Consider the following 27,374-nt stretch of genomic DNA (forward strand, 5'->3'; position numbering starts at 1 on the left):
GTGTTCTTGCACAGCTGCCTACAGCCACTCCTCTAGCCTTGAGCCAGGGCGGCCCTGTGAGCTCCCGTGGTGACAGCTGGGCAGTGTGGGTGGAGGCAGGCGCCAGCCCTGATCCCCGGACCTCACCTTTGACTGCCAGGATGATGGCTCCCACCACCATGATGACCGTCTGCAGGGCGTCCGTGTAGATCACAGTGGCCAGGCCCCCTGCCGGTGACGGTTGCCGTGGGTTTCCGCTCCCAAGAAGGAGGGACGTGGCACTACCAGAGCTCCTGCTGGGGCTGTGTGCCAAGGCTCCTGGGCTGCTAGAGGGAGACCCCCAATCTCCCACACGGCTGGCTATGAGCTGGCCACTCCCGGGGGCTTCCCACACCTGGCTCCCTGCTCCTGGGTGGGGTCACAGGCAAGTTGCTCCCTGTGGCCTGGTCCATCTTTGCCATGGGCACCCTACCTGCCATGGTGTACAGGGCCGTGATGGCAAGTGTGAGGATGGTGGACAGGTAGAAGTTCCAGCCCAGGCAGATGTGCACAAAGAGCGCGCCTGCGTACAGGTCGATCTGGGAAAGGCACGGGGCAGAAGTCGGGTTGCAGGGAGACATGGCGCTCAGGGGCTGGACACTGTTCACTGTGACCTAGGCAAGTTCCTCAGCCTGGGATCCTCAGGGAAGAAGAGGGGCCTCTGGCTGCCTACCACCCCCCTGCAGCCTGGGGCTGTTGTGAGGAAGGGAGAGAGAACTGGCAGTAGACATCTGCGTGTCATGTTCATAGGTACAGGGGACATTATTGTCATTAATAAAGTGCAGAGTGGCCACTGCCAACCAGCCAGCAGTGTTGTCATTAAATTTGGTCCTTACCTGGGGAGTACAAAAGGCAGAGCCCTGGGCGGGCATAGTGGCACACGCCTGTAGTCCCAGCACTCGGGAGGCAGAGGTAGGAGGATCGCCGTGAGTTCGAGGCCACCCTGAGACTGCATAGTGAATTCCAGGCCAGCCTGGGCTAGAGTGAGACCCTACCTCGGAAAAAAAAAAAAAAAAAACCCAGAGCGCTGTTCCCTCAGTCCCATAGGGAACAGTGACAGGGAGGCATCCCGTGGGGAGGCCCAGAGAGACTCATAAGCCTTCGGTGGGGGGCAGAGGGATGGTCTTGCTACCCTACAGCTTAGTTGGCCAGAAGTGCCAGCAGTGCATGTCATGGCTGAGGTTGGCCAGGGCTGGTCAGGACACTGGTCTTGCCATCCCAAACCTGGGGCTGTATATAGGGCGGCCTGTGTGGAACTGGGCCAAACAGACCATAATCCTGCCACTCGCTGTGGGTCCTGAGGAGGGAGAGCCTAGCCTTTGGGACCTGGGGTTAGATAACCTCTTCCCAGAGATGGAAAATAACCCAAAATACCACCAATAAGTTCCCAATATAGTGGGTTCAGGACTATGGACCAGTTAACCCAAAGGTTGTATGGTGCAAATTGGCATAGGGCCTAGCTCCGTAGGCCCAGGAGATGAGGGCCCCAGGCCCTTTGAGCTCCCCCAACTTGAGGTAACTACACTGCTAGCCACACTGTCCTGAGCCCAGGCTCTGGGACCAAGACCCCAAGGATGGGGTGAGGCAGTCTAACTCCAGACCCTGATTCCCTGTGCCTCTCCCCTAAACTTCTTCCCCATTCCTCTTCCTACCCCTGTCCCTTCCTCCACATTCCTCACTGCTCCCTCTGTACCCCTTGTCCACTTCTTCCCCCCAAGTCCTTCATGGCCCTTCCCTCCCATGCCTCCCCCCCCCATACCTCTTCCCACTTCCACTCTCCCTGCTGTCTCCTTCCTGTACTTGGAGGCCAGACCCTTTGAAAACTACCTGCTTGATATTCAGGTAAAGATTGAGCCCCTTAAGTTCAGACCCCAGGCTTTGGGGGGGGGTGCGGGAGGAAGAAGGTAGAGCGGAGGGGAGGTCAGTCAGCCCGAGTAGAGATGCTCAGTATCAGAGCAGGACAGGCTGTCCGAGGCCGACCCCATGCAGCTGAAGGAGAGGTGGAGACCCATGGAGGGAAAGTGACCTCTGCAGGTCCCTCCTAGATAGCTTCCCCCAGGTGTTGGCAGGTGAGGCAAGGCCAGGGCTGGTAGGAGGGGCAGGAGGCCTCTGGAGAGCCCAGTCCGGTGCTTCACCCCGCAGGCGAAGGTGCCTGCAGCCCAAGACACAGTGGAATGCCTCGCTCCAGATCCTACAGTTCCAGGAGTGTGTAAGTGGAAGGAGGGATACGGAGTTGGAGGGAGGCTCGGCTTGGAACTGAAGTACCTCTGTGCACAACCATCAACCACCCGATAGAAAGCAACCCCACCAGCTGGTGTCAGGAATCCCGCTCTGCTGCCCTTCCCCTATCCGTGCTGCCCCCGCGCCTCCTCTCTAAGAGCCCTCCTGTCCCGCCACAGAACAGAATCTGAGGAGGTCCCTACTCTGAGGTTGACAAGTTATCTGTGACTCGCCCCACGACCTGGAACATTTCTGTGGAGGCATCACAGATGGGCGTGGGGGCGGTTAGACCAGGAGCTGCTTGCCTTCTCACTGGCAGTGCTGCGGTGGAGGATCTTCCCAAACACCCATCGACTCACCCACTCAACCCTCCCCTGCCCCTCACAGGCTCTGCAACCCTATCTGCACTTGCTTGTGCAAAGAAAATCAGAGGGTGTCTGCATCTGCCCGGTAGAGGAACCAAGCCCCACCCCCACCTGCTGCATTGCAACCTCCACAACCGCTTCCTCCTCTTGATGCATCATGCACCGATGCACCACGCACCAGGAAATGCGCGTGCAGCTGGGCTGCCCGGAGAAAGGCACATTGGCACATAGTGAGTGCTGTCTCCCAAGACCAGGGAAACAGAGCATGCAGGCCGAAGTGTCGTCCCACTGTCACTGTTTCTTGTCCATGGTTGGCCGAGCTGAGGAGTTGGGACAGAATCTCTGGTCCTTAAGGGGAAGGCGTTTACTCTCCAGTACTCACACACACACACACAAAGAAGCCCGGCGTGGGGGCGCACGCCTTTAATCCCAGCACTCGGGAGGCAGAGGTAGGGGGATCGCCATGTGTTCAAGGCCACCCAGAGACTCAATAGTGAATTCCAGGTTAGCCTGGGCTAGAGTGAGACCTCGGTGGGCGGGGGGGGGGGGATAAAAACGCCATTTCCTGACATAAGTTGCCAATCATACCCCAGGGACAGCAACTGGGCACATCAACACACAGAAAATAGGGGAGACGTACAGTAGACTTTCTTCTTGGTTTTTGAGTCTCACCCAAGCTAGCCTTGAATTCGTGGCCTCTCAAGTGCTGGGAGTATAGGCAGTTCTACTATGTCCAAGTCAATAGATGTTAAGGGTATTGAAGAAAGGGTGAAATGGTAAGGGGACTGGACCTACTGTGGAAGGGATAAAGGAAAAAGAGCCTGGAGAGGGAGCTCAGCTGCTAAAGGTCTTCCTTACAATTACAAAACCTAACAGCCTGGGCTTGATTCCGCTGTGTCCGTGTAAAGCCAGATGCACAGAGTGGTTCATGCACCTGGAGTTCATTTGCAGCGGCAAGAGGCACTGATATGCCGTTCCCCGCCCTGCATTTTTTTTTTCAAGGTAGGGTCTCACTCTGGTCCAGGCTGACCTGGAATTCACTATGTAGTCTCAGGGTGGCCTTGAACTCATGGCGATCCTCCTACCTCTGCCTCCCGAGTGCTGGGATTAAAGGTGTGCACCACCACACCCGGCCAGCCCTGCATTTTTAAATACATATTCAAAAAAGAAATGGGGGAGGGAACTAGACTCATAAGCAAGGTCCCGAGGCTGGACCATGCCTGCTGTGCTCATGGAAGTGCTCAGAGGCTAGTTCGGCTGTGTGCAGCATGTGCGACCGGGGGAAGAGGAAGCAAAGAGAGAATGAAGTCATGAGAACCACCTTGTGGGCCACGATTGGCCTTTTCCCTTAGGGGCATAGGGTGTCATGCCTGGCTTTTCTATTTTTCAGAGGTTCAGGGTCTGATCCAGGGTCCCACAGAGGTGAAGCTGCCCCCCACCCCAGCTCTTGTTTCTGAGCTCGGAGGGTGCACCTATGTCACAGGTCCTCCTGTGCTCCTGGCTGACCGCCTCCCCCCTTGGACAGGTGGGGTTCCCGAGGCTCAATGTGGGCTCAGCTCCGTCAAGTGCTTCAAAGCCTCTCCAAAGCCAGGGCAGGCCCAACTCCTCCCAAACCAAGCTCAGCAATTAGAACCCCTCCCGCTTCCCCTCCACCTCATCCAGGTCGCCAGCCTGGTGCTGGGACTCAGCCTTGATGTGACTGCTCCCCATTTATAGCTGGGCACTCAGAGTCACCCACAGACCGAGTCTGAAGCCACATCCTGGCTACTGTGGTTCTCTGACAGCTCTGGGTCCTCACTGACCTCTATTTGGTTGCTGTAAACTTGGCCAAGGACCCACCAGTGGCCTGCCAGGTTTCACCTGTAAACCAGGAATGAATGAGTCAAGTCTAAGGTCTTTGAGCTTCAGGCACTCAGTGTGAGGTCTCAGCTCCCCTGTAGAGGTGCCAGCAGGGTAGACTGGAAAACACTCATGCCAGCCTCAGATTCTCTCCTCCATCATCTATCTCCCCATCTCAGCTTCTGGGAGATTTCAGAGTACCAAAATGCAAACTTGACCCTGGCCCTCCACCTCCCTTGAGGCTGTTCGTTTATGAGAGAAGCAGGTAGAGAGAATGGGCATGCCAGGGCCTCTAGCCACTGCAAATGAACTCCATACAAATGTGCCACTTAGTGCATCTGGCCTTACGTAGGTACTGGGTAATCGAACTCGGGTCCTTAGGCTTTGCAGGCAAGAGTCTTAACCGCTGAGCCATCTCTCCAGCCCCTTCCCTGAGGCTCTTTAACCTAGTACAATCCCAGTCTCCTGTCTCATTACTGCCTTTCAGGGCAAGGGCTGAAAGCTGGCCACCCGCCCCAGAGCCAAACATGGCACTTGGCTGTTTTTGTGAATGCTGATGCATGCCCTCTGGTATACCTGAGTCTCCATCACTCCCACAACTCCTTCTGTCAATTTCCTAGTGGCTCTCAGAAGTATCCATAGTGACAACCAGCATCTAGGCTTTCTGACCTGGCAGCCTCCAGACAAGTCTATATGGCCGCCTTTGTCCTTCATGCACCAAGGCTCAGGTCCCCTTCTGTTTATCCATCCACCTCCCACTGTACACTTGGGCCCCAGACAGGTTGGGACCAGGTCTGTAGTCTTATCTCCCTGGCATCCAGGAGGTGGGTCTTAGGAAATAGGAAGAATGAGAGAGAAAGAGAGTGAAATTTGAAGCCAGGTCCCTCCAGACTCGAAAGGAATTCTCAGAGAAGAAAAATTGTCAGGATTCTCTGGGAACATCTAGGAAGGATGATAGTGTGGTGCTGCTGCTGGCCCTTGAACTAGCTGAGCCCCTAGCGAAGATGGGAGGACCACTCACACACACCCTGAGAGTAAGCTGTGGTGTCTCCACAGGAGAGAGGAGACTAGGCTGAGGAGGTTCCACAGCTACGCTGGGGTCACCGACTTGGAAGAGTCGCACAGCCCGCGACCTGAGCTCCTTTCAAAACACTCACTGAGGCTTGATGCCTGCAAGGAACTAGAGTGAGAATGGAAGGCCTGAACCTGCCACAAAGCCACTGAGCAGGAGACTTCGGATGAGCTACCTCCTTGTCCCTGGCCCCAGCTTTCCTACCTAAAACCAGAGGCTTCTACCAGACAGACTCTGAGCTCCTCCTCCCCTGCCATTCGAGGCAGGCATCCTGTGCTTGATTTCCCATAAACCAGCCCCGAGGGAAAGCTGAAGGCCTCTGCCGGGTCTGTTCAGAGCGGGTGCAGATGATAGCATGTGGGCTTTTGGGGATGTTCTGGATCGACGTTTTCCTTCTGGTAGGCTGCCCAGATCTTATCCCTTATCATCCTGCCCAGCCGACACTTAGGGCCCTGGAGCCATTGCCCTGCACTTGTTCCATAACCCAAGCCAAGCCCCCTGCCCATCGCTTGGCTTCAGTTTCCTTAGCTGTTGCACCAGGCAGGGACACATGAAATGATGTCAGTCCATTTGAGGGTTCTCGGATGCCAGAGGTTCCCATCTATGCTGGCAGGAGGAGGATGGAGGATGCCAAGTGTGGTGGCACTCACCCTGAATTAATCCCAGCATTCCACAGGCAGAGGTAGGAGGGTTGCTGTGAGTTCGAGCCCGGCCTTCCAAAGCTACGGTAAGTTGCAGGTCAGCCTTGGCTAAAAGTGAGACCCTAGCTGGAAAAAGAAAACGAGGACGGGGGTGGGGGGACAGCTCACCGATATCTTGGTGAAGACAGACAGCAGCAGGGACAGGGTGGACAGGTACATGCGTATGCGCTGGCCGCCAAAGCGCTTCTCGATGTATTCAGGCAAGGTGACAATCTAAGAAGGCACAAGGGGTGAGACCCAGGCGACAGGGGAGAGCCAACCCCAGCAGAGCTTTTCCAGGGCAAGCGCAAGCCCCTACCCCAGCCTTGGAGGGTCAGGCTAAGCCTTGCTCTTCAGGGCTGAAATGGGGAATGGGTTGAAGGATCTCCAGAGGAAGAAAAAGGGACACATTTTGAGGTATTTATGACAAATCCTGATGACCTATGAGGAGGCCATGTGAGAAGGTGACTGTGGGCTGGAGAGAGAACTTAGCCGTTAAGGCACTTGCCTCTGAAGCCTAAGGACCATGTGTAACTGTCCAGGTCCCACGTAAGCCAGGCACATAAGGTGACACAAACATGCAAGGTCACACCTGCCCACAAGGTGGAGCTCGTGTCTGGAATTCAATTGCAGCGGCTGGAGGCCCTGGCACGCTAACTTTCATCCCCTCCTGACGGGCACTGCCAGGCACAGGCTGGAGCCTTTGGGAGAGGAGCTTGAGCTGCCAGCCACAGCTAAGGACCCCTGGGCTACGGGAGGCCGCTCCCTCTCCAAGCCCGGCACACCTGAACACAGCCCTGTGCCCTTTGGCCAGTTGCCTAGGAAACTCCTTATCAGCCAGCAGCCTTCACAGTCCTGCGACCCTCTGAAGATCACCTGACTCCCTATGTGCTGGAAAGAATGTCCCTAGGCATAGGCTAGCAGCACTGAAACCCCCCAATCCCCTTAGGACCCTTCCCCCACCCTCAGATGCTTATAAACCCATTTCCCTGACAATAAGCTGAGAGAGCTGTTCACCGGAACTGACTCCAGGAGTGAGTGATGTTTTCATCACAGGCCCGCAACCTTGGTCTCCACGGTTGCCTGGGACACCTTTGGGGGAACCACGGCCGGCCCAAAGCAAGAACCCAGGAACCCACACCCTCCACCCCTGCCCGCCTTTCTCTCTCTCACACACACATACACACACAAAATTTTTTTTGTTTTGTTTTGTTTTGTTGAGGTAGGGTCTCACTCTAGCCCAGGCTGACCTGGAATTCACTAAGTAGTCTCAGGGTGGCCTCAAACTCACGGCAATCCTCCTACCTCTGCCTCCTGAGTGCTGGGGTTAAAGGTGGTGCCACCATGCCTGGCAAAATTTTTATTTAATTAGAGCGACAGATAGAGAAAGGCAGAGAGAGAGAGAGAGAGAGAGAGAGAGAGAGAATGGGCGCGCCAGGGCTTCCAGCCACTGCAAACGAACTCCAGACACGTGCGCCCCCTTGTGCATCTGGCTAATGTGGATCCTGGAGAATCGAGCCTTGAACCGGGGTCCTTAGGCTTCACAGGCAAGCGCTTAACCGCTAAGCCATCTCTCCAGCCCCCCAACTTTTTTTATATCTCTAAAGAAGGTGACTGTGTGTAAGGGACAGAGTGGAAAGGCACTGAGAGACATTCAGGAAGTAGAACCGTCCAGACTCGATGATTGTAGGGCTGGAGCCAAAGCAAAGGGCATGTCAAAGTGTGACCAGGTGAGCCACCAAGTGTGTAGTGGGTGTCTAGGAGAGGGTGTGGCAGACTGCCCTGAAACTGCAGCATGGCCAGGGTGAACACTGAGGGGACCTTCCTTAGTGTGCTGATGGACAAACACAGGGCCGTGGAGGACCTGCTTCCCACCTCAGCCCCAGGAGCTGACTCACCTCCGAGGAGACATAAATGGGCACAAACACCCACGCCAGGGCCAGCAGCACGTACGTGGCCTGCAAGGACAGGGGCAGGTGAGGGATACAGATACAGCCTCCAACAGCCCTGCCTTAGGACACAGCTGGCCCCAGACCTCCTGCCTTGCTGTGGGAACCTGGGTGCCCTCTCTGCTGCCAGCCTCTCTAGACAGGCCATGGCCAACAGCCTCTTGCAGCATGCTGTCTAGCACTTTGGCATGTGCAGACCAACTTGCCCAGGAAATCTGGAGCCTTCTGGATACTAGCTAACCCATTGCTTTGCCCACATGGCCACCTGCCCACACGGCACCCCAGGCAGGGCGGTGCCACCTAATACTCTAGCCCTCCCATCAGCTCTTCTCGTCCCCTGAGGCTCACATTCCACTCGAAACCTGCCACGGCAAGGCCTCCAGCCGCACCAGAGCCCGCTAGTCCCACGAAGAGGCCAGAGCCCTCGCTGCTGGCAAAGAGCGAGGCCCCGATCTGGAGGGGGGAAGAGGAAACGCCATCAGTGTAACCCAGTGCATGAGCCCTGCCCGATCTGACAACATCTCCTTTGATCTTGCAGGCCTAAAGGTGTGGGGGAGGGGAGTGGGCATTGCCACTTCACAGGGGAGCCCAGCTCAGGAGCAGAGTTCTCAGATTCCAAAGCCCTGTCCATTCTTCAGTTTCCAGCTTGGGTGCATCTCCTGTCACCTTGGGGGAGGTAGACACGTGACCCTAGGGATGCAGCTGCACAAGGGAGAGAGTGGGAGGAGTCAGGGAGGACTCACCGGCCACCACGTCATGTCCCGGCCTGCCAGGAAGTAACCGCTCACTGTGTTCCTATTGGCTCGACAAGAAGACTGGAAGAGCAGGAAAGAAGAGGCAGAAACTGGAACCTTGTGCATTGCTGGGGGCCGTACACAATGCTGATGTCTTTTTGGGAAATGGCATGGTGGCTTCAAGAAATTTAAGGATAGCGTTGCCTCATGAGCCAGCACAACTCCTCCTAGCTGCATGACCCAAAGAACCGGGAGCCTGTCCACGTAAAAGCGTGTGAAATGCACACAGCAGCAGCATCCAAAAGTGGAAGCCACTCACAGTTCACCAACGAATGAGCAAATAAATAAAATGAAGTATATCCACCCCATGGAACATTATTCAGCTATCAAAAAATAAATTGGGGGGGGCTGGAGAGATGGCTTAGCGGTTAAGCACTTGCCTGTGAAGCCTAAGGACCCTGGTTTGAGGCTCTGTTCCCCAGGTCCCACGCTAGCCAGATGCACAAGGGGACGCACACGAATTCGTTTGCAGTGGCTGGAGGCCCTGGCGCACTCATTCTCTCTCTCTGCCTCTTTCTCTCTCTGTCTGTTGCTCTCAAATAAATAAATAAATAAATATAAACAAATTTTTTTTAAAAGCCGGGCATGGTGGCACACACCTTTAATCCCAGCACTTGGGAGGTAGACATAGGAGGATTGCCGTGAGTTCGAGGCCACCGTGAGACTCCATAGTGAATTCCAGGTAAGCCTGGGCTAGAGTGAGACCCTACCTCGGAAAACCAATAAATAAATAAATAAATAAGCTGGGGGCTGGAGGGATGGCTTAGCGGTTAAGGCACTTGCCTGCAAAGCCAAGGGACCCAGGTTCAATTCCCCAGGGCCCACATTAGGGGGCGCACACATCTGGAGTTCGTTTGCAGTGGCTAGAGGCCCTGGTGCACCCATTCTCTCTCTCTCTCTCTCTCTCTCTCTCTCTCTCTCTCTCTCTCTCACCCTTCTTTCTCTGTTAAATTAATTAATTAAATGAGTAATTTTTTAAAAATAAGCTGGGCATGATGGCATACACCTTTAATCCCAGCACTTGGGTGGCAGAGGTAGGAGGATCACTGTGAGTTTGAGGCCAGCCTGAGACTACATAGTGAATTCCAGGTCAGCCTGGGGCTAGAGTGAAACCCTACCTCAAATAAAAAGAGTAAGATTATTGGGGTTGAGGCTTCAGAGATAGCTTAGCAGTTAAGGCATGCCTGCGAAGCCTAAAGACCCAGGATTGATTCCCCAGTACCCATGTATGCCAGATGTACAAGGTGGCTCATGTGTCTGGAGTTTGTTTGCTGTGACTGGAACACCCATTCTCTATCTTCCTCTTTATTCCCCCCCCCCTCAAATAAATGAAATGTTTTTAAAAATTATTGGGGCTTGGGCTGGAGAGATGGCTTAGCAGTTAAGCACTTGCCTATGAAGCCTAAGGACCCTGGTTCAAGGCTCAATTCCCCAGGACCCACGTTAGCCAGATGCACAAGGGGGCGCACGTGTCTGGAGTTCATTTGCAGTGGCTGGAAGCCCTGGTGCTCCCATTCTCTCTCTGTCTCTGTCTGCCTCTTTCTCTCTGTGTCACTTTCAAATAAATAAATAAAAATAAACAAAAAATTTAAAAAATTATTGGGGCTAAGCTGGGCATGGTGGCGCACGTCTTTAATCCCAGCACTCAGGAGACAGAGGTAGGAGGATCACCGAGATTTCGATGCTACCCTGAGACTACATAGTGAATTCCAGGTCAGCCTGGACTAGAGTGAAACCCTGCCTCAAAAAAACAAAATAATAATAATAATAATAATAATAATAATAATAATAATAATAAAAATATTGGGGCTGAAGCAATAGCTCAGCAGTTACTACACTTGCCAGTAAAGCATTATGACCCAGGTTCAATTCCCCAGTACCCACATAAAGCCAGATGCACAAAGTGGCAAATGGACAAAGTGGAGTTTGTTTTGCAGCAGGTGGAGGCCCTGGTGCACCCGTCCTCACACTGTGCTGGGCGTGGTGGTGCACACTTTAATCCCAGCCCTTGGGAGGCAGAGCTCGGAGAAGAATCACTGTCAGTTCAAGGCCACCCTGAGTCTACATAGTGAATTCCAGGTCAGCCTGGGCTAGAGCGAGACGCCTACTTCAAGACAACAACAAAGAGAATAAGACTATTATTATAAACCGAGCATGATGGTGCACACACACAATCCCAGCACTCAGGAGACAGAGGTAGGGGTATTGCTGTGAGTTCAAGGCCAACCTAGGACTACAGAGTGAGTGCCAGGTCAGTCAGCCTGAGCTAGAGTGAGACCCTTCCTCAAAAACAAATTAAAAAAAAAAGATTGATTTAATAACATCAAGTTACTCAAGGTTGTCTTTCTGGTATAGGGAATAAGGCATAGAGAACTTTATCTCTCTCTCATTCCAATTGAAACTGGCTTATTTGGGGAATTTACCTCTTTTATGGTAATGTCCTGGGTCAGATAAGCACTTTGGTTTCACATTGATGGATAATGGAACGTTAGCACCAGTGACTTCATCTTGATCTTCAGTCTGATTTGTGGGGAACTTAGTGCAGTGGCTTAATCTAAAGCAATAGCCTCAGCCCAGCACTGGGAAGGCTGAGATAGAAGGATAGCCATGAGTTCAAGGCCAGCCTGGGCTAACATAGTGAGTTCTGAGTCAGTCTGGCCTAGAGTGAGACTCTGCCTTGCAAAACACAAAACAAGGGCTGGAGAAATGGCTTAGCAGTTAAGACACTTGCCTGTGAAACCTAAGGACCCAGGGTCAATTCTCCAGGATCCACATAAAGCAGATGCACAAGGTGGCACATGTGTCTAGTGTTCAATTACAGTGGCTGGAGGCCCTGGTGTGCACGCCCCCCCCCCCGTCTCTACCTCTATCAAATGAGTAAATAAAAAAGTAAAAAATTATATTAGAAAGAAAATAACAAGCTGGTTGTGGGGGCACATGCCTTTAATTCCAGCACTTGGGAGGCAGAGGTAGAAGGATTACTGTGAGTTCAAGGCCACCCTTAGTCTACATAGTGAATTCCAAGTCAGCATGGGCTAGAGCAAGACCCTACCTTGAAAAACAAAAACAAAAACAAAAGCGTCTGGTAAGTCTGTTGCAGTCAGGTTCACATTGCTGTAACAAATCATCTGACCAAGATCAGCTTGTGGAAAAAAAAAAAAAAAGGTTTATTTTGGCTTACAGACTCAAGGGGAAGCTCCATGATGGCAGGGGAAAACAATGGCATGAGCAGAGGGTGGACATCACACCCTGACCAACATAAGGTGGACAACAGGAACAGGAGAGTGTGCCAAACATTGACAAGGAGAAACTGTCTATAATACTCATAAGCCCATCCCCAACAACACATGGCCTCCAGGAGGCATTAATTCCCAAATCTCCATCAGCTGGGAACCTAGCACTCAGAACATCTAATTTTATGGGGGACACCTGAATCAAACCACCACATTCCAACCCAGGCCCAGAAAGCCAAGTGCCACATGTTCTCCCTCATATGTGGCTCCTAGCTACAGATGATTGGGCTTCTGTGTGAGAAGGAAAATACTTAGTAGCAGAGGCCAGTAAGTTAAAAAGGAGACATAAAAGGAAGAGAAAGGAAGGGAGGAGGGTACTTAATAGGTTGGTATTGTATATATGTAAGTACAATGATTGAGATGGGGAGGTAATATGATGGAGAATGGAGTTTCAAAGGGGAAAGTGTGGGGGGGGTAGGTATTACCATGGAATATTTTTTATAATTATGGAAAATGTTAATAAAAATTGTGAAAATAAAAAACACAGTAATAAAAAAAACCACCACATTCCACCCTTGGCCCCCATAAACTGATAACCATACATGATGTAAAATGCAATGCATTCATCCAACTCTTTTTATCATACTTTTTATCAATCCCAAGGATGTTCAAACATCCCCATAGTCCAAGATCTTTAAACTGAGCCATAAAACCAAAAACTCCCCAGAAAAACCCATGATGGCACAAAATAAACATTCATACTGCAAAAGATGGCACTGGGCATAGCATAGAAATATTCAACCAATAGAAGACTTAAAACAACCAAGGAAAACTTCAAACTCTGTAGCTCCAAGTCCAACAACTCTAGCCAGTGACAAATCTCCAAGTCCAATAATTCTAACCAGCAACAAGTCTCTGGAGTTCCAATTCCACCCCTCCAGCTAGGCTACTCACAATCCTGGAAAACTTCATCGGGGCCGGCAGCTTTCCTTAGCAGCCATCTCATGGTCCTGGCATCTCCACTAGGTCTCCACTGCAACCCATGGTTCATCCCCAGACTCCATCGGGGCTCCATGCAGGAAATCCAGCAAGCCTACTACATACTACCCATGGCCATTTCCAAAATACAAGACCATGTTGCCAATTCAATGACCCTCTCTTTCCTGAAATTCTCATACTGCATAATACCAGATGGGGTGCCAATTTGTTAATCCGGGGGAGGGGAGACACCACAGACTTTGAAGAACAGGACACTCCTTGAGCATTCAGGCCCCTTCAAAAGACTGCAATCTTCCTGTTGTGCCAATGCAGGTCAGCTGGCCCAGTCTCAAGACTGTAATCTCTCATACAATTTCAGCTGAATGGTCAGAAGTTTTGGCCCAAAGATTTCATTTTTTTTGTGTGTGCAATATCCCTCTGCTCATACCAGTCCATTTCTATGCAATACAACCTGCACAGATTCTCAGAACATGGGCATAACATCAAGCCTCTCACACAAACTGCCTCTAGCCCAGTCCCAGCAAAGCTCTTTCTCACCCTCATAAGCCAAACCTCGCAGTCCATAGTTCTTTACATTCAGGTCTTTCAACTCTGACCAGAATAGTCCATCAGGCTGTACTTACAGCACTACCAGGCATCTCTTAGGTCAAGGTTTCAAATCCTTCCACATTCCTCTGAAAAATCGGCTCCAGCCAGGCATGGTGGCGCACGCCTTTAATCCCAGCACTCGGGAGGCAGAGGTAGGAGGATCGCCATGAGTTCAAGGCCACCCTGAGATGACAGAGTTAATTCCAGGTCAGCCTGGACCAGAGTGAGACCCTACCTCAAAAAACAAACAAACAAACAAAAAAAAATCAGCTCCAAAAGACCAAAAGCCACACAGTCAGGTGCCTAGGAGCAATGATGCCACTCTCAGTACCAACTTTTCTGTTGCAGTCAGGTTCACATTGCTGGCATGAATCACCTGACTAAGAGCAGCTTGTGGGGAAAAAAAGGTTTATTTTGGCTTACAGACTTGAGGGGGAAGCTCCATGATGGCAGGGAAAAACAGAGGGCGGACATCAACCTCCTGGCCAACAACAGCAACAGGAGACTGTGCCAAACACTGGCAAGGGGAAGCTGGCTATAAAACCCATAAGCCCACCACCAACAATACACTGCCTCCTGGAGGCATTAATTCCTAAATCTCTATCAGCTGGGAACCTAACATTCACAACACCTAAGTTTATGGGAGACATCTGAATCAAACCACCACAGAGTCCACTCATTGTAACCAGGTGGTCTGCCCCTTCATGCTGGCCCCTGAGCCTCTACAGCTCCTGACCTAGGCATCTAGGCTCAGCACCTGTGCAGGTTCCTTCTGGAACACAGGCCGAGGAGGGGGGTGAGCAGGCAGAGACGCCCGGACAACCTGGAGCCCTGTCTTAGGATGTTGCTCAAGTCAGCCACCAGGGGGCGTGGAGCTCTGAGGACCTGCAGAGCGTTCAAGGTCACTGCTAAGTCTTGGCTCCTTGAGAGCATTTCCCAGGAGCAGTGACCCCAAAGCACCCTGGACCAAAGAAGCAGAGTTTCCGCTCTGGCTCCCGTCCCTTGTGTTTCTGACTCATGTCATCCAGTGTCACCTTTTCAGCCAGTTTCCCTTTGTGCTTTTTGTTTGAGGAGGCGGAGTAGAATTTTATGTTATTTTGTTTATTTATTGGAGACAGAGAGAAGGAGAAACAGAGAGAGTGAGAATGGGCGCACCAGGGCCTCTAGCCGCTGCAAAGAACTCCAGACGCATGCGCCACCATGTGCATCTCTCTTACATGGGACCTGGAAAATTGAACCGGGGTCCGTAGGGCTTCACAGGCATGCGTCTTAACCGCTAAGCCATCTCTCCAGCCCTGGAGTAGAATTTTTGTTTACAGATGTGTGAATAAAAGAGTCCAGCCAGGCATGGTAACCTCCCAGCACTCTGGAGGCAGAGGTAGGAGGATCGCTGTGAATTTGAGGCCAGCTTGGGACTACAGAGTGAGTTCCAGGTCAGCCTGGGTCAGAGCAAGACCCTACCTCGAAAAACAAACAAAATTACAGACACAAACACACACACACATAAAATCAGGGCTGGGCTGGGCATGGTGGCACACACCTTTAGTCTCAGCACTCTGGAGGCAGAGGCAGGAGGATCTTTGTGAGTTTGAGGCTTTGAAAAACCAAAAATAAATAAATAAATATATATATATATAAACTAAATCAACACACCAGGGCTGGGAAGATGGCTGAGCGGGTAAGGGCACTTCCTGCAAGCTTGGGGACCTGAGACCACTTGGGTTCGATTCCTCAGGACCCACGTAAACAACTGATCATGCCCACACACATTGGTAACCCCAGTCTTGTGGGGAGCAGACACTGGAGAATCAAGGGCTTCAGCAAACCTCAGTTCCAAGTTCAGGGAGACTCCAACTCAAGGAAATATTCAGATGAGTGACAGAGGATGGCCACTGGACATTTTCCTGTGACCTCCATGCACATACCTATGCGTACCCCCCCCCACTACACCATGCCAAATATATATATACCAAATCAGAGTATGTAGGAGTAAAATATCCCTCTGCTTCCTGTGACTTTGAACAAGTTACTCCACCTATTGCATCTTGGCAAAAAGGAAGATATTCTAGTACCCATGTAAAGCAAGATGCACTAGGTGGTGCATGCATCTGGTGATTGCAGTGGCTACAGGCTCTGGGTTGCCTGTTCTCTTTATCTACCTCTCTCTCTCTCTCTACATAAAAAGAAAAAGCTGGGTGTGGTGGCACACACCTTTGATCCCAGCACTTGGGAGGCAGAGGTAAGACGATCACCATGAGTTCGAGGCCAGCCTGAGGCTACCTAGTGAATTCCAGGTCAGCCTGGGCTACAGTGAGAGCCTACCTGGAAAAACCAAAAACAAATAAATAAATACAGAGATTCTAAAGAGACACGTATGCCCTCTCCCCACCACTCTATTTTCTTTTCTTTTCTTTTCTTTTCTTTTCTTTTCTTTTCTTTTCTTTTCTTTTCTTTTCTTTTCTTTTTTAACCAGACTATTGAAACAGTGGTCTCCAAGGAATTAGAATTGCCCCAGGAGTCTCATGCTGGGGGAAGGAAAGGGCCTGCTGACATCCCGAACAGGAACTTGTCCCTAGGAAAGGGATTCCACACAGTCTGGCAACCTGTCAAGCCACCTTGCAGGAGACACTGGAGTGACAGTGAGGCTGGGTAGGCTGGCCCTCACCAGACCTGCTTCTCTGCTTTTCTGGTTCTCTACTCAAGCTTAAACCTATGTCAGTGTCCCAAGAAGGAGTTGGGGGCCATTGGATCTCTTTGTTTCTCTTCCCAATGTGGCCACTTTGAATCAATCTTCCTTCTCTGCTTTTCACTGTTACACTGGCCAGTAGAGGTCACTCAGCGTAGCTTGTTAGGGCACAGGTTCTCATATTAACAGCACTGGGGCCTTGATTTCCTCATCTGTCACGTGGACCATTCGTTTGTGACTTAACTCAAGCTAAGAACTTGCCAAGGGTGGTGCCTGGTACTGAGTCAGTGTGTGATTAGGGTGGGTCATTAGTGCCATCTGGTTGGGGAAGTTAAACGATGTAAAATGTAGGTCTGGAGAGATGGCTTAGCAGTTAAGGTGCTTGCTTGTAAAACCTCAGGACCCAGGTTCATTTCTTCAGTACCCACATGGTGCAAACATCTGGAATTCCTTTGCAGTGGCTGGAAGTCCTGGTGTGCCCATTTTCCCTTCCTCCCCACCCGTCCTTCCCTTTCTCCATCCCCCCCTTTCTCAAATAAATAAATGATTTTTTTCTTTTTTCTTTCTTTTTTTTGGTTTTTAAAATTCACTTCGATCCTCCTACCTCTGCCTCTCAAGTGTCGGGATTACAGGACTGCACCACCACGCCTGGCTTAGCCAAAGCGTTGGACATGGCTCCTGCCATTCAATCTTGCTATATTGATGTGACGTAGCGTAGTCCTCTGCTCACTCACGGTCATAGGAGGAAGAGGTAGGAGGACCACTGAGAGTTTAAGGCCACCCTGAGATTACATAGTGAGTTCCAGGTCAGCCTGAGCTACAGTGAGACCCTACTTCCAAAAAAAAAAAAATTTTTTTTTTAATGTACTTGCAAAGGAGAGAGGGAGAGAATGGGAGCACCAGGGCTTCTTGCTGCTGCAAATGAGCTGCAGACACATGCGCCGCTTTGTGCACCTGGCTTTATGTGGGTACTGGGGAATCGAATCCAGGCCATCAGAATTCCCAAGCAAGTGCCTTTAACTGCTGAGCCATCTCTCTAGACTTGGAGTGGCTGTGTCACCCCCATTGAGAATCAGTGGTTGAGTCCAGCCTCCGGATCATCTCAGCTCTGTCTTCCGTCTTTCAGCTGACCTGCTGACTCCCCTGAAGCTCTATATGTTCCCCTCCACCCCACTGGCACCTCAAAAGCCAACCTCTGCCGCCCCCCCCCCACTGCACCTGATAAGCCAACCTCTGCTGGCTCGAGACTTTGGGGGCTGCCTTCCCTCCCTTCGCCTGCGTGGAATTGGGAAGAATTAGGGTTTTGCTCTGAGTTAAGCTGTGCCTGGCATGATCTTTTATCCAGACCACTGAAATTTCCCCACACGGCCAATAGGCCACTCTGCTTTCTTATCCGTGTTCCCTGGAATGGCACTTGAAATTTCTTCAAGAATTCTCTCTCTCTCTCTCTCTTTTCTCTTCTTTTTTTTTTTTTTTTTTTTCGAGGTAGGGTCTCACTCTAGTCCAGTAGTCCAGGCTGACCTGGAATTCACTATGTAGTCTCAAGCTGGCCTCGAACTCACAACAATCCTCCTATCTCTGCCTCCCAAGTGTTGTGATTAAAGGCATGCACCAGCACGACTGGCTAAAAAGAATTTTTACTTTGAAGCCCAAGTAGCTATAGCCACCTGATATTCGATAAAAATGCCCCAAATACTCATTGGAGAAAAGATAACCTCTTCAGCAAATGATGTTGGGAAAACTGGATATATATCTGTAGAAGGATGAAAATAGATTCTTCTCTCTCTCCATGCACAAGAATTAAGTCCAAATGGATTAAAGACCTTAACATCAGACCGGAAACTCTGAAACTGCTAGAGGAAAAAGTAGGGGAAACCCTTCAACATGTTGGTCTTGGCAAAGACTTTCTGAATACAACCCCAATTGCTCAGGCAATAAAACCACAGATCAATCACTGGGACCTCATGAAATTACAAAGATTTTGCTCTGCAAAGGACACAGTGAAAAAAGCAAAGAGGCAACCTACAGAAGGGGAAAAAATCTTCGCCAGCTATATATCTGATAGAGGATTAATACGTAGGATATACAAAGAACTCAAAAAGTTAAATAATAAGGAATCAAACAAGCCAATCAAAGAATGGGCTATGGAGCTAAATAGAGCATTCTCAAAGGAAGAAATATGAATGGCATATAAGCATCTAAAAAAATGTTCTACGTCACTAGCCATCAGGGAAATGCAGATTAAAACTACATTGAGATTCCATCTCACTCCTGTCAGACTGGCCACCATCATGAAAACAAATGATCATAAATGTTGGCAGGGATGTGGAAAAAAAGGAACCCTTCTACACTGCTGGTGGGAATGCAATCTGGTCCAGCCATTGTGGAAATCAGTGTGGAGGTTCCTAAAACAGCTAACAATTGACCTATCATATGACCCAGCTATAGCACTCCTAGGCATATATCCAAAGGACTCATCTCATCTCCTTAGAAGTACGTGCTCAACCATGTTTATTGCTGCTCAATTTATAATAGCTGGGAAATGGAACCGCCTAAATGTCCCTCAACTGATGAGCGGATGATGAAGATGTGGCACATTTATACAATGGAGTTCTACTCAACGGTAAAGAAAAATGAAGTTATGAAATTTGCAGAAAAATGGATGGACCTGGAAAGAATTATACTAAGTCAGGTAACCCAGGCCCAGAAAGCCAAGCGCCACATGTTCTCTCTCATATGTGGATCCTAGCTACAGATGACTGGGCTTCTGCGTGAGAATGAAAATACTTAGTAGCAGAGGCCAGTAAGTTAAAAAAAGAATTTTTACTTTGTATTCACAGTTGGCTATTTGGCACAAGAAGCCTACCTTTTAGCCTGTCTCAGTTCTGCACAGCCTTCCTCACTAAGCTTAATCATTCCCAGCTTTGGACTTAGAGTGAGAGTCATGCAGCCCTTCTTTTCACTTGAACACTTAGAGGCCATCGTAGGGTGACTAATTAACCTCACTTCAGTACTGTATTCCAGGAAATGGCCTATGAAGATAGAGACACCAGAAATGAGTGGAGCAGTCAGAACACACACACACAATACACATACCCATTACATTCACTGTCATACATGGACATGGTGCCCCAAGCAATTCCCACATAACAGCAAAGGACACATCATATCACAACACATATCACAATAAGAAGAAAGTTTTAGGTATTGTGAGAATTACCAAAATGTGACAGTGACAAAGTGAGAACATGCTGTTGGAAAACTGAGTCCAGAAGACATGCTTGATACAGGGTCACTACCACCATCAATCAATAAAAAACACAGGGGCTGGAGAAATGGCTTAGTGGTTAAGGTGCTTGCCTACAAAGCCAAAGGATCCAGGTTCGACTCCCCAGTACCCATGTAAGCTAGATGCACAAAGGGGCATCTGGAGTTTGTTGACAGTGGCTGGAGGCCCTGGAACACTCATTTTCTCTCTCTCTCTCTCTCTTTCTCTCTCTCTCCCTCCCCCTGCCTATTTCTCACTCTTTCAAATAAATAAAGAAAAAGAAAATATTTTTTTTTAAATAAGAAACAGAAACAGGGCTGGGGAGATGGCTCAACTGTTAAAGGTGCTTACTTGCAAAGCCTGCTGGCCTGGGTTCAATTCCTCAGTACTCACATAAAGCCAGACACAAAAAAATGGTGCATCTGTCTGGCATTTGCAGTGGCAAGAAGCCAGACAGTCTCATACACACATGCAAATAAATAAATGCAAATATTTTTAAAAAGCAGAAATAGGAGCTACGTATGGTGGCACATGCCTTGTAATCCCAGCACTCAGGAAGCAGAGGGAGGAGGATTGCTGTGAGTTTGAGGCCAGCTTGAGACTACATAGTGAATTCCAGGTCAGCCTGGGCTAGAGTGAAACCCTACCTTGAAAAACAAAAAATAGAACAAACAAAACACAGAACCAAGCCAAGAGTGGTGGCACACACCTTTAATCCCAGTACTTGGGCAGCAGAAGTAGGAGGATTGCTGCAAGTTCAAGGCCAGCCTGGGAGTACAGAGTGAGTGCCAGATCAGGCTGGACTAGAGTGAGACCCCCCACCTCAAATAAAACAAACAAACAAAAGAGGGCTGGAGAGATGGCTTAGTGGTTAAGACTAAAGACTCATATCCAATTCCCCAGTATCCACATAAGCCTGTGTCTGAGATCATTTGTACTGGTTGTAGGCTTTGGTGTTCCCTTTCTCTCTCTCTCTCTCTCTCATAAATTAAATAAATAAATAATATTGTTAAACAGAAACAACCCTTCAAAAATTTTCAAAGTACATGAAAATGAGGTGTCTGTACACAGAACAGAATTGGATCAAGAAGTAGCAGAGAAAAGCTAGTCAATGGCCATGATGGGGCACAATATCATGACTGATCCCAGTTACTGCTACCATTAATATTATCACCACTACCACCATCACCATCATCAATCACCACCATCACCACCACCATCAGCATCAGCATCACCACCACCACCATCACCACCATCATAATCATCACCACCACCACCACCACCACCAATACCATCATTACCATCAGCATCACCATGACCACCTCTGCCACCACCACCACCACCACTATCACCACGATCACCACCACCATGATCATCATCATCACCACCACAACCATCACCACCACTACCACCTCCAACAACACCACCACCACCACCATCACCACCACCATCACCATCATCACCATAATTACCATCACCTCCACCACTACTACCACAATCACCACCACCACCACCATCACCACCACCATCACCATCATCACCATAATTACCATCACCTCCACCACCACCACCACCATCACCACCACTACCACCTCCAACAACACCACCACCACCACCATCACCATCATCACCATAATTACCATCACCTCCACCACCACCACCACCATCACCACCACTACCACAATCACCACCTCCACCACCACCACCATCACCATCTCTACCACACCACCACCACAACCACCACCACCCCCATCACCACCTCCACCACCACCATCACCATCACCATCACCACCTCCACCACCACCACCACCACCACCAAAGCCACCATCACCACCACCACCTCCACCACAACCACCACCACCACCACCTCCACCACAACCACCACCATCACCACTACCACCACCTCTGCCATCACCACCTCCACCACCACCACCATCACCATCTCTACCACACCACCACCACATCCACCAATACCACCACCACCACCACCACCTCCACCACCACCAACAACAACACCACCACCACCCTCCCCCACCACCACCACCTCCACCAGCACCATCACCACCATCACCACCATCACCAAAACCACCTCGACCATCACCACCACCACCAAAACCACCTCGACCATCACCACCACCACCACCATCACCACCACATCCACCACCACCACCACCACCATCAGCATCACCATCACCACTACCATCACTGTCACCACCACCACCATCACCATCACTACCCACCACCATCACCACCTCCACCACCTCCACCATCACCACCATCACCATAATCACCATCACCATCACCATCACCACCACTATCATCACCATCACTACCACTATCACCACCACCACCACCGCTATCATGTCCATTAGTACCACCATCATCACCATCACTGTTAACCATCACTATTTCTACCATCACCATCATTACCACCACCATAGCCATAACTATAACCATCAACATCACTCCCCACCATCAACACCACAACCACCATCATTATCACCACCACCACCATGACTACCAGTACCCCACCAGCACTATGTCCACTGCTGACCACTACAGCCACTTCTGCTGGTACTCCTGTTATCATACAGAGCCAACAGCAGTTGCACGTTCATGTCCTGACCACTCCCCTTTCGGCAGGTGGCCTCACCCTGTGAAGTAGGTGCTGTCCCATCTCATAGATTGAAATTTCTTTCTTTTTTTTTTTTTTTTCCTGAGGCAGGGTCTCACTCTGGCCCAGGCTGACCTGGAATTCACTATGGAGTCTCAGGTGGCCTCAAACTCACAGCGATCCTCCTACCTCTGCCTCCCAAGTGCTGGGATTAAAGGCATGCACCACCACACCCGACTGAAATTTCTTTTTTTAAATATATTTTATTTATTTATTTATTTTTAATTTTTTAAATTCATTTTTATTTATTTATTTGAGAGTGACAGACAGAGAGAAAGAGGCAGAGAGAGAGAGAGAGAGAGAGAATGGGCATGCCAGGGCTTCCAGCCACTGCAAACGAACTCCAGATGCATGTGCATCTGGCTAACGTGGGTCCTGGGGGATCAAGCCTCGAACCAGTGTCCTTAGGCTTCACAGGCAAGCGCTTAACCGCTAAGCCATCTCTCCAGCCCCTATTTTATTTATTGACTTATTTACTTATTTGTTTGCAAGCAGAAAGAGACAGAGAGAAGAGAGAGAGAATGAGCACACCAGTGCATTTAGCCACTGCAAACAAGTTGTAGATGCACGCACCACCCTGCACATCTGCTTTAGAATTGAACCCAGGTCACCAGGCTCTGTAGGCAAATGCCTTAACTGCTGAGTCATCTCTTCAGCCTGGAGAATCCTTTTTTTTTTTTTTCAATTAAAAAATATTTTATTTGCTGGGTGTGGTGATGCACACCTTTAATCCCAGCACTTGGGAGGCAGAGGTAGGAGGATCTCCATGAGTTCAAGGCCACCCTGGGACTACAGAGTGAATTCCAGGTCAGCCTGAGCTACAGTGAGACCCTACCTTGAAAAACTAAAAAATAAATAAATAAATAAATAAAATATATATACATATATATGTATGTATTTAAATTGAGAACTAGGGTAGTAGATATAGAGAGAATGGGTGCTCCAGGGCCTCCAGCCACTGCAAACAAACTCCAGTTGCATGCCCCACCTTGTGCATCTGGCTTACGTAGGTCCTGAAGAATCAAACTTGGGTCCTTAGGTTTCTCAGGCAGGTGCCTTAACCAGTAAGCAATCTCTCCAGTTCTTTTCTTTTTGCTTTTCCAAAGTAGGGTCCTGCTCTAGCCCAGACTGATTTGGAATTCACTATGTATTCTCAGGGTGGCCTTGAACTCAAAGTGATCCTCCTACCTGTGCCTCCCAAGTGCTGGGGTTAAAGGTATGCACCACCTTGCCTGGCTTCTCTTCTTTTCTTTTTTAGAGAGAGCAAACGTGAAAGCAAGAGGAGAGAGAGAGAATTGGCATGCCAGGGCCTCAGCCACTGAAATTGAATTATAGATACTTGTGCCACCTGGTGTGCATGTGCGACCTTGTGCTTACCTCACCTTTGTGTGTCTGGCTTAAGTGGGATCTGAAGAGAGATAAAACATGGGTCCTTAGGCTTTGTAGGCAAGCACCTTAACAGCTAAGCCATCTCTCTAGTCCTCCTTTTTTCTTAATATTTTTATTTATTTATTTGCAAGGATAGAGAAGAGAATGAGTACACTAGGGTCTCCAGCTACTGCAAACAGTGAATTGGGGCCTGGCTGGTGGGTTGTGACCCCCTTCCCAACAGGAGTGCATTAAAGGCTGGCATCATATACACCAAGGAGAAGCCATTCCATATTGTGGAGCACTGGGCAAGTCCTGGCACCCCAGCTGCTTTGGTTTCTTCATTTGCAGAAACCTGGCCTTCCCAGGCTGATGTGAGAGCAAAGGAAAGAGCCTTTAATCCCAACACTTAGGAGGCAGAGGTAGGAGGACTGCAGTGAGTCTGAGGCCAACTTGAGACTACATAGTGAGTCAGCTTAGGCTATAGCAAGATCCTACCTTGAAAAGAAAAATAAAATAAAGATCCCAGGCCTGGGGAGGTAGTTCAGTAAGTTAAGTGTTTGCCTCTCAAGCTTCAGGACCTGGGCTCAATCCCCAGCAGTCATGTTAAAATACCAAGCATCAGGGCTGGAGAGATGGCTTAGCGGTTAAGCACTTGCCTATGAAGCCTAAGGACCCCGGTTCAAGGCTCGATTCCCCAGGACCCATGTTAGCCATATGTGCAAGGGGGCGCACTCGTCTGGAGTTCGTTTGCAGTGGCTGGAGGCCCTGGCGTGCCCATTCTCTCTCTCTCTCTCTCTCCCTCTTTCTCTCTCTCTGTCACTCTCAAATAAATAAATAAAATTAAACAATTTAAAAAAATACCAAGCATCATATTGCACACCTATAATTCCAGCACTGGGGAGGCAGAGTTAGGAGGATCCCTGCGGTTTACTGGCCAACCAGTTTAACCTAATTGGCGGGCTCCAAACCGTTGAGAGATCCTGTCTCAAAGGCAGTGGACAGCATTCCTGAGTTTGATGCCTAAGATCTGCTGGCCTCTACATGTATCCCCTACCCAGGTACACACAAACGTGCACACACAGCCAGGTGTGGCAGCACATGCCTTTTTTCCCAGCACTTGAGAGGCAGAGGTCGGACAAGTACTGTGAATTCAAGAGCAGCCTGAGACTACATAGTAAATTCCAAGTCAGCCTGGGCTACAGTGAAACCCTACCTCAACAACAACAATAACAAATAATTCCTATTGGACTCTGGATTCCCTCCTTTCACAAGGAGTCCATTTCTCTGCCTCTTACTATTTTATTTTATGTATTTGCAAGGAGAGAGAGAGAATGGACATGCCAGTGCCTCTAACCACTGCAAATGAATTCCAGATGCCTGCACCACTTTGTGCATATGGCTTTACTTGGGTACTGGGGAACCAAACCCAGGTTGTTAGGCTTTTGAAGGCAAGTACCTTAACCACTGAGACATCTTTCCAGCCCTTCCTCTTATTTTAATAAAAAATAAATAAGAAGATCCCCGGTTCTGCATCTCCTCCCCTGCCATCTCCAGATTCTGCCCTAATTCCAGGTGCAGCTGCAGAACCCCACAACGCCTGTGTTCAGATGGAGGCCACCAGGTAAGGCCAGTACAGATACCTAGAGACATACTGGCCTCAGTTCCCACCCCAAGAATTCAGTGGGTCACCACCTCAGGTTCTCTCACCCATATGCCTACAGCCACATTCAATGCAAAATACACAGCAATGACAACGATGTCTGTCACACTGAGCTGTGGTGCAGCAGCATGGAGGTCACCAGTGGAGTTGTTGGAAGTCATCTTGCAGCCGTTGCCAGCTCTGAGCCTGAGGGACCGAGGACAACCAGGTCAAGACGGGCCTTCTGACCAGAATTAATTGATCATTAAACCAAGCGAGAAGGTGGCATCTGCAGCCCACGACATGGCTGCATGCAGAGGCACCGCTTCCAAGTACAGTGCTGCCTCCTTTGCTCCCTTGTGACAGGCACAGTGCAGAAGCGGGGGTGCACTGGGAGAAGTGGGGGGAACAGAGAAAAAGGATCCTTCTTAAACCAGAGAGGGCTTGGAGAGAAGAAAGGGAGTTTAGTAGCTCTGAAGGAAATGTGTGTAGTCCTGTAAAGAAATGACCAAATGATCTCATAAAAAAAAATTTACAAAAAAAATGTTAAAGAAGGGTTGGAGAAAAAAAAGGGGGGCTGGGGAGATGGCTTAGCAGTTAAGGTGCTGGCCTGTGATGCCTATGTTCGACTCTCCAGATCCCACATAAGCCAGACGCACAAGGTGGCAAAAGGGTGCACATGTGCACAAGGTGGCACACGCATCTGGAGTTTGACTGCAGCGGCTAGAGGCCCTGGCATGCCAATTCTCTCTCAATCGCTCCCTCTCTCATGAAAAAAAAAAAATACAAAAAAGAATATCTAAAGAAATGGCCAAGTGGCCTAACAGCTAGCTCATTCCCTGCTCAGAGACTGCTCATGGCTCTGTGAAGTACTTGGAGTTTAACTGGATGAGATCCGTTAGAATTGTTAATAAGGCTGAGCATGGCAGCACACGCCTTTAATCCCACCATTCAGGAGGCAGAGGTAGGAGGATGTCTGTGAGTTCAAGGCCACCCTGAGAATTCAGAGTGAATTCCAGGTCAGCCTGGGCTAGAGTGAGACTCTACCTTGAAAAAAAAGAGTGTTGATGAGTGAGTGGCCACCCCAACTTGGCCTACACTGAATTTGTCCAAGAAGCGTGGAGTTCTGGTTGGATGCCTCACCTCTGGGGACATCACCTCAATGGACAGTCGTGTCCCCTGCAGCCGTTGGACTTGGTGGGCTGAGGTGGACTCAGAATGATGGCTCCCGGCAAAGCCTGTCTCAGAAATGTCCCTGGGCCATGCCAGAAGTCTTATGGCCAACATTTCTGCTCTTTTTCTAGTAACTGAGATCGGCCTGAGCTCTTCCACTTGACTATCCCCCCTTATTTCCCACCATACCGTTTGCCTGGGCCAGTGGGGGAGCGGGCATCCAACATCTAGCGAATCCCAGGACCATCCCTCCAATGCCATGCCCAAAGCCACCATGCAGGGTAGGTGATATCTTCTCCAAGCCAAGAAAGCAGAGGCTGGAGCTGGGGTGACTGTCCCTACCATTCAAGGCTCACTGCAGATCCAGACCTGAGTCTCAGCGTGGCGGTGGGGATGACATTGACCCGAGACTTACTTACCAGTTAGATCTGTGTACGGTGGGCTGGCCAGGCACCTCGCGCTCCGCTCAATGACTGTGCTCTTGGCTCTGTAAAGTACTTGCACTTTAAATGGACGTGAAGCCCTTCTAGAAGTGTTAATGAGTGAGTGGCTACTGTCAGGAACACACTGGCCCGCAAGTCCGACTAACCTGTTGCTTGGCAGCTCCAAGCTGGGGCTAAAGATTAACCTTTTGAGGATGGGGCGAGATGATTCGCTACTGAGCACAGACTTCAGGCAGACTTAACTGGCCCCATTCGGCTGTGCTTGCCTGCATGCTAGCCTTGATGGGGCTTACTTCCCAAGTGGTCACCTGAAATGTGCTGTGAATCAAACACTCCCCCAGCTGGGTCGCATCCACATTTTTT

General features: G+C 49.9%; 1 protein-coding gene across 2 annotated transcripts in view; it reads right to left on the minus strand.

The window, feature by feature from the left end:
* The window catches only part of Slc5a10 (solute carrier family 5 member 10), a 66,082-nt gene extending 38,947 nt beyond the window's left edge, over positions 1–27,135 (minus strand). The window contains exons 1-8 of one of the 2 annotated variants that reach the window (XM_004663096.2): positions 26,988–27,135; positions 25,464–25,602; positions 8,887–8,958; positions 8,492–8,596; positions 8,093–8,152; positions 6,324–6,428; positions 452–557; positions 127–207 (exon numbers count right to left, since the gene is read on the minus strand). In XM_004663096.2, the coding sequence (XP_004663153.2) occupies positions 127–207; positions 452–557; positions 6,324–6,428; positions 8,093–8,152; positions 8,492–8,596; positions 8,887–8,958; positions 25,464–25,577 (643 nt within the window). In that variant the 5' untranslated portion in view covers positions 25,578–25,602; positions 26,988–27,135. The remainder of the gene's footprint in view (positions 1–126; positions 208–451; positions 558–6,323; positions 6,429–8,092; positions 8,153–8,491; positions 8,597–8,886; positions 8,959–25,463; positions 25,603–26,987) is intronic. The other variant, XM_045131279.1, reaches the window with a different exon arrangement.
* Between the last annotated feature and the right edge of the window lie 239 nt (positions 27,136–27,374).

The sequence above is a fragment of the Jaculus jaculus genome, chromosome 12, assembly GCF_020740685.1.
Source record: "Jaculus jaculus isolate mJacJac1 chromosome 12, mJacJac1.mat.Y.cur, whole genome shotgun sequence".
NCBI lineage: Eukaryota > Metazoa > Chordata > Mammalia > Rodentia > Dipodidae > Jaculus > Jaculus jaculus.